General features: G+C 36.8%; 1 protein-coding gene across 1 annotated transcript in view; it reads left to right on the forward strand.

Annotated features, from left to right (window-relative positions):
- SLC6A14 (solute carrier family 6 member 14) overlaps positions 1-7974 on the forward strand; it is a 31858-nt gene that overhangs the window by 1364 nt on the left and 22520 nt on the right. The window contains 3 exon segments of the mRNA XM_006170617.1: positions 3588-3719; positions 5499-5660; positions 7205-7340. Of these exon segments, the coding sequence (XP_006170679.1) occupies positions 3588-3719; positions 5499-5660; positions 7205-7340 (430 nt within the window).

The raw sequence follows: 7974 nt of genomic DNA on the forward strand, positions 1-7974 counted from the left end.
ATATAATATGTGTTTATATTATATATAAGTATATACATATATTTAGAGGCTTTTGCCTGAGGGTGTGTGTGCTCACCAGAAAGAGAAAGACAGAGACAGTGAGAGGGAAAGTGAAAAATCACCTCCCAGGGGAAATGGCCACACTGCAGTCCCTTCTCATCCATTCTCCTCCTGGGATCTTGGGCATGCATGCATACTCGCCTGGCATGAGTTTCAAGCCATGGGATCCAGGACTTGAATCATGGTTGGCCATGTGGGAGTCCAGTGATGTGACTGCTATGCCATCTGCTGACCCCTCTGGTAATATTTTAAAGAGATGAAGAGGGGTATACAATAGTTTGGGTTAGTGTGTGGGAAACGAGCATAATGCATTTATTACCAGATCATGAGCTACTAGCCCAGGTTAGGAATCTGTATTAATAAAATCCTCAGATATAAACTTGGTAGGTAAGCATTTTATATTTAATACTCTGAGCTTCTGATTTGAAATACTGTGTAATCTTCAACTATGATTTACTCTCCCTAATTCATGCATGTTCCTATGATAATCTGTTTAGACTCAAGTTGTATTTTGCTTATTTTATAGCTGAATATAAGGAAAAAGCAGAGAAAACTAGTTCTATTAAGAAACGCAAATAAATAGTTTGCTTAATTAGAATAAGGCATTACACTTTGGTAATTTAAGTGTGGAAAGAGATGATAACGTCGTTAAGGGTTTAGTATTCTAAGCTGCAATATTCACTTACAGACACTGTATTCCAGATTGTATGGACCATGTAGAAGAACCTTCTAAAATACAGTAGAGTTTTGTTCAAAGCTAGGTGTTTTATTCCTGCAAAACTACTGTTTGTATCTTGTGGATAATTAAGTAGACTCAATTAGAATTATGAGGGAAAAAATAACTCTGAGGTGACACATAAAAGGAAACAAAATGAATTGCACAATTCTCTAGTAATGTTGAAACAACTTTTCACTTACACCATATTTTAGTTACTTGTAATTATAGGTTCTATTAGAAGTGTACAAATGACATGCCCTTCTATTTCATAACTGGGTAGCAGTGAAACTATGCCACTATAATTATTTTTCTTTGTACAGTAGTATTTCGTGTGGTGATATTTCAATTTTTTATTTACTGTTCATTGGTTGCATTAAAACATTCACACTGGGCTTCAAAGACTAAAGAAAGAAGTTATGTTTATTATACACTTTAAGGGTTGGTATTATATATTTCTCTACCTAGAACCTAAGGTTTTCAATAATAGGTTTGGTATAAGTATTAGTGGGAAACTTATTCAGAAATCACAGTCTTTTTGGTATTATATTATAAGGTCTAGTGTGGTAAAGAGACACAGTCAAGCCCCTTTTGAGCTTTTCATATTCATGTTTAGAATAAGAAATTCCCTGTGACTTGACATCATATATAGGCCCAGAATTGACATATTTCTAGAAATTATGTTACACTTTTTTGGAGAGGTTTTTGGTATGGGACACACGCGCTCACCAGAAAGACAGAGACAGAGAGACAGAAAGCGAGAGATCACCCCCCCTTGGGGGAAGGCCACACCACAATCCCTTCTCCTCCATTTCCCTCTCAGGATCTTGGGCACGCATACACATGTGCCCAGCATGAGTTTAAGTCACTGAGTCTAGGATTTGAACCGCGGTCAACTACATAGGAGTTCAGTGACATAGCCATTATGCCAACTGCTGGTCCCTAAATTTATCTTAATAAAGAATTTTAAAACATAACTTAAACAAAATAGTATTAGTTAATATGTGCTATTATCTTTTTCTTGCATTGTCTCTAAAAGTTAATATGCAATATTGGCTTTCAGTTTTTAAAGTCACATAGTTTGGTTAATGAATCATCTAGGTTTTTTTGATTGCTTCTCTGTCTTGCTTAAGAGTAGAAGAAGAACATGAAATTCAAATTTATCAAATGTTAATAGATCGGGTTTAAAATATGATTAGGTTTGAAAAATTATTGCTAAAATATGGAAACATTTTTATCTGTAGATTCTTTTTAGCAGTTTATAAAAGAGAAGTGTCATAGCACCTTAAGGTTTGGGTCAGCAGAATTAGAAAATAAAATAGCTTTAATTTCCATTAGTTATAATAATGATGGAATATACATCTCAATACATATACACATACATATTTGTCCCTATGATCTAGTGACTTCCAGGGTTAACATTGAAGTAAAGCCACTGAGCTATGATTACATAATATGTGCTTTATGGTCTCATTTCTAGTGGAATATATTTTGAGGGTTGGAAAAAATATAATTCCCAAGTATGATATTACTGTATCAATATATAGAAAAAAAACAAATTAGGAACATCTGTAACATGGGTAAATGAGATGTACATAATACCAAAGACCATTTTTATTCACAAATTCCCCATATTTTTCTTACTAAAAGTTTGTCAAGACTTTTAAAATATTAGTTTAACTCTTTATTCCTCCTTCAGCCTATTATGTGGGAGAGGTGCTAATGAACAGTATTATGCTTCCCAAGTGGGAAGAAAGAGTTAAACAATAGACGTTTCTTTAAAAGCAAAAGGGGGGGGGGACCAGCAGTTGATTTAATGGCTGTCACTGGACTCCCATGTAGTTAACCATGGTTTGAGTCCTGGATCTGGTGGCTTAAACTCATGCCGGGCGGGTGTACATGCGTGCCCAAGATCCCAAGAGGAGAATGGAGGAGAAGGGATTGTGATGTGGCCATTCCCCCTGGGGAGTGATTTCTCACTTTCTGTCTCTCTGTCTGTACCTCTCGCTTTCTGACAATCGTACACGCCTTATAGCAAAAACCTCTCCAAAAAATAAAAAAAGGGTAGTTAAGATTATCTGATGTGGGAGAATTATTCCTTATGAAATTGAAAGTTAACTATGAATATATCTCAAAAGTTAAAATTTTTCAACTAAACCAATATATTTCTTATTAACATTGAGCAAAGAAAATGGTGACTGCAGAATAAGGAACTTAATTGCAATAACCTCCACTCTAAATCACATTTACCATTTGCACCCTAAGTCTTAAAAATAGACTATTTTTAAAAGAGAAAGAGGAGGGAACTAACGTTGAGCTTATGCTACATGCTTGTCATTTTGCCAAGTGATTTCACCTTGGCCCTATATTTGAACCCTTACCGCAAACTGATGAGCTGGTATTGTTTTCTCCTTTTACAAGGAACTCAAGGTTCAGAGGTTAGGTAAACTGCCCTAGGTCACGTAACTGGTGAATGATGGAGCCCAGATTTTAACCTAAGTCCTTCTGGTTCTAAACTCCTCTGGGTTTTTATAGTTTAGTGTTTGTAATAATCACAGCAACCTCAGTAGGTAACACTAGCATTATAATTTCATAGCTTAGCAAATCAAAGGTTTAGAAAATCAAGTACTTTCTCACAGAAAGTAGTAAATTTGGGACCCATCCCAGCATTTTCTGACTCCATTATATCAACATGCTTTTAAAATGTTACACTGAGAAAACAAATGAATAAAAGATTATGCTGGTTCTCAGTGTTATCAAGATTTTGAGACGTAATAGCATTTTTGTTCTTTTTTTTTTTTTTCTTTTCTAGGTGCCTTCTTGATACCTTATGCAATTATGCTAGCATTGGCTGGTTTACCTTTGTTCTTCCTAGAGTGTTCATTGGGACAATTTGCTAGCTTAGGTCCAGTTTCAGTTTGGAGAATTCTTCCATTGTTTCAAGGTTGGTATTATTAAAGTGTATGTTCTTTCTTTCTCTCTTTTTGAGAATTGTTTTATTTAACTGTATTTATTTATTTACTTATTTTTTAATTTGACCAAAGAGGGACAGACTGAGAGAGAGAGAGAGAGAGAGGAAAAATAAGAATGCAAGTCACCTGGTCTGGGACGCAAACTGCAATAGGTCACGTGGGTGTCCAGTACACTTAACTACCACCCATCTGCCAGCCCTAAAGTGCTCTTGTAAGACCTCATGGTTATGGGTCTGTTTGTGCAGATGACTACCTTCACCACATGGAAGAAAAAGTGTTTAGAATTCTGACATACTAAGGCAAAGAAGCATGCATGTATTTTTTTCTGTAAAGTTTGCCACTGTAGAGTATAATAGCTGAATATTAATTTTTATTTCTGTTTATCCTGGATTGCATATATGGGAAGGGTTAGGAAGGACATTAGAGGTGGTCATGTGGCATTATTTTCCATTTTCACCTCTTGAGTCCTGCTGTGCACTAATTTCAGGGTTCTGGGTTTTCTCTACTTCATGCACAGTCTTTGTCTTACTGCCTTTGCATATCTTTTACAATGCCTCATTCAGAAAAGTTGAAAGGCAGGTCACTATTTTCTCTTGGATGCTCCTAATACAAGAGGACACTGGTAAAGTTTAAAAAAATGCCTTGATTGTTATTAAACATCAAACTGCCTTTCTGTTTGAAGATTAGATATCATTTTGGTATGTGCTAGCTGCTGAAAACTATTTGTAAAAGCCTCCATGAGGCATTAAAAATAAATTAATAGCGGGATGAACAGAATATTGTGCTGGAAGGTTGGTGAAGCTGCCTCAAAAGCTCATCTCAAAAAGGAGTTATAGTCAGTATGCTAGGCTCATTTTAAAACTACTGAGTAAAAGAAACTTTGGATATTTAAATTAAGATTAGTGTTGAATAAATTTTCTTTCTTTTTCTTTTTTTTCTTTTTCTTTTTCTTTTTTTTTTTTTTGAGAGGTTTTTTTATAGGGTGCGTGTGTTCACCAGAAAGACAGAGAGAGACAGAGAGACAGAAAGTGAGAAATCACCCCCCAGGGGGTATGGCCACACTGTAATCCCTTCACCTCCTTTCTCCTCTTGGGATCTTGGGCACACATGCACACTCACCTGGCGTGAGTTTAAGCCACTGGGTCCGGGACTTGAACTGTGGTTGACTACATGGGAGTCCAGTGACATAGCCATTACACCAACTGCTGGTCCTGAATGAATTTTCTTTACAAGTATTTTTAGATCTACTATACAGTGTCCTTTCAGGATATTCATTTAAATACTTCATTTTATGCTTGTCGAAACATTGGTTTATAGATAAAGATGCAAGTATTGGTCAGTGAGTCAATAGAATATTAGCTTTGAATTTTTCTTCTTAAATGCTCACACTGTCCCCTCCAGTAAGAACTTACAGACTTAATAAAAAAGAGTAATAGGCATGAGTTTTCCTTTATGTGAGTTTAGGCTTAATATAGGTATTAGCCTCTTGACCTTAATACATTTTTCTACTCAACTAAAAATATGTCTCAGGAAGCCAGTCATCAAAATAATTTTAAATTTGGGAAGAAAGCTACTCAGAGAGTATTATCCCCTCTTTTCTGGCCAAAAAAGAAAAGAAAAAAGGAGTTAATTGAAACAGTATTTTCATTTTAAAATAGATTTTGTGGAAATTGAGATGTAGCTTTTTTAAAAAAGGAATTAACCAAAGAACTTTCATTTGATTTATAAATTTTAATTGTTCTGTTTTCCAGGTGTGGGAATTACAATGGTCCTGATATCCATTTTTGTGACAATATATTACAATGTCATAATTGCCTATAGCCTTTACTATATGTTTGCTTCTTTTCGAAGTGAACTACCATGGAAAAATTGTTCATATTGGTCTGATGAAAACTGTAGCAGATCACCTATAGGTAAAACTCATGTATATATTTTAAAATATTGCCAACCTCACTTGTTTATGCTTTCTAAATAGGCTTAAATGGTTAAGTTATTTTCTAAACAATTTAGGAACAATTGTAAGTGGTCCGTAGGTCACTGGGGAAAGCAGAATATAGAGTATATAATCTGAAAATTAATGTGGCTATAGTAATCTCTAAGGGCATGTCTAAGAATACTTCTCATAGGCCTAAGGCCTAGCCAGGAAAGAAGGAAAAAAAAATGGGAAAGTGATAGAGAAATGTGCTATCTGTGTTTTTATCCATGTTGGGACAATGTAACATCAGTAATGTAGACTATTATAAAGATTTTTTTTTCTTTTTTTTGGAGAGGTTTTTGCTATAGGGTGCGTGTGCTCGCCAGACAGACAGAGAGAGACAGAGAGATAGAAAGCGAGAAATCACCCCCCAGGGGGGATGACCACGCCGCAATCCCTTCTCCTCCATTCTCCTCTCAGGATCTTGGGCACACATGCACACGCGCCCGGTGTGAGTTTAAGCCACCGGGTCCGGGACTCGAACCGCGGTCAACTACGTGGGAGTCCAGCAACATAACCATTACGCTAACTGCTGGCCCCTAGACTATTATAAAGATTTGATGCTTTTTTTTGAGAGAGAGAGGTTTTTTTTGCTATAGGGCATGTGCGCTCGCCAGACAGACAGAGACAGAGAGATAGAAAGCAAGAAATCACCCCCCAGAAGGGATGGCCATGCTGCAATCCCTTCTCCTCCATTCTCCTCTTGGGATCTTGGGCATGCACGCACACGCGCCCGGTGTGAGTTTAAGCCACCAGGTCCAGGACTCAAACTGTGCTCGACTACATGGGAGTCCAGCAACACAGCCATTATTATGCTAACTGCTGGTCCCAAGATTTGATGCTTTTGAGAAATTTAAAGGCATCTATTTACCTATATAGGTTAGATTAATAAATAAGTCCACATGCTAAAAGTTCCTTAGAGCCCTAAATCCCAACTGAAACAATTTTTACTCTATAGCTGTTGTTACTATAAATAAAATAATAGTTTAAAAGCCTTATGATTTACTCATACCAGCTTAGCAGTAGAGATTTAAGAGGCTAAATGTTCATGGCTTATTCCATTTATAAGGTATCTACTCCATTGTCACCAAATAACAATTCTGACTGTTATTTATTTATTTTTTAAGGTTTTTGTCCTAGAGTGGCATGTGCTCACTAGAGAAAGGGACAGAGAAAAGGAAAGTGAGAAATCACTCCCCCAGGGGAGATGACCATGCCACAAAGCCTTCTCCTCCATTCTCCCCTTGAGATTTTGGGCAAACATGCACAGGTACCCAGCATAATTTTCAAGCTGCCAGGTCCAGGACTTGAGTCACAGTCGGCCATGTAAGAGTCCAGTGTCTTAAGCACCATGCCAACTGCTGGCCCCTTGACGATAATTAAAATATTTAATCACTAAATTTTTTTGTTTGTTTCAGAAAAGTTCTCTTCTGAAACTAAGTATGCCTCTGAGTCTATGTTTTTTTTTTTCATCCTTTTTAGTAACTCACTGTAATGTGAGTACAGGAATGGGGATCGTCCAAATGAATAAAAGCTGGGTAGATGCCAACAGTCTCACTTGCATCAATGGCAGTGAAGTTTTTCATCCAGGGCAACTTCCCAGCGAACAGTACTGGAAGTAAGTATACTAGATGGTTTACTTCCTAAGCTAATATATTTTGCAAGTTTTTAAAATAAGAAAATATTAATTAGCTGCCTTCTTAACTCACATGAGTAGAAAAAATTGGAAAATCACAGCATATTCTACTTCATTTAACTCAAATATTGACCTATCCTAGGTGAGCAATAGTTATCTGCAAGATTAGCTCATAATTAACTTTTTATTTTATAAAGTAGTTATTAAATGGTCATACCGCTGTTAGTAATGGCATTTAGTGCTTACTAACTATAAGAGAATTGCTTTGAAGAAAAAAAGTACCCCAATTTTTTATTGTAATGAGAAATTTCTAATGATAACAGTTGGATGATGAATTATATTTGGGGCAGAATTGCTTTTTTAATTTTTATGTTTTGGAGATGTTTTTGCTATAGGGCGTGTGTGCTCACCAGACAGACAGAGAGAGACAGAGAGAAAGCAAGAAATCACCCTGGGGGGGATGGCCACGCCGCAATCCCTTCTCCTCCGTTCTCCTCTCAGGATCCTGGGCACACACGCACACACGCCCAGCGTGAGTTTTTTTAAGCCACCGGGTCCGGGACGCAAACCACGGTCGACTACATGGGAGTCCAGCGACATAGCCATTACGCTAACT

The sequence above is a fragment of the Tupaia chinensis genome, unplaced genomic scaffold (assembly GCF_000334495.1).
Source record: "Tupaia chinensis unplaced genomic scaffold, TupChi_1.0 Scaffold148768_1, whole genome shotgun sequence".
Lineage (NCBI taxonomy): Eukaryota > Metazoa > Chordata > Mammalia > Scandentia > Tupaiidae > Tupaia > Tupaia belangeri.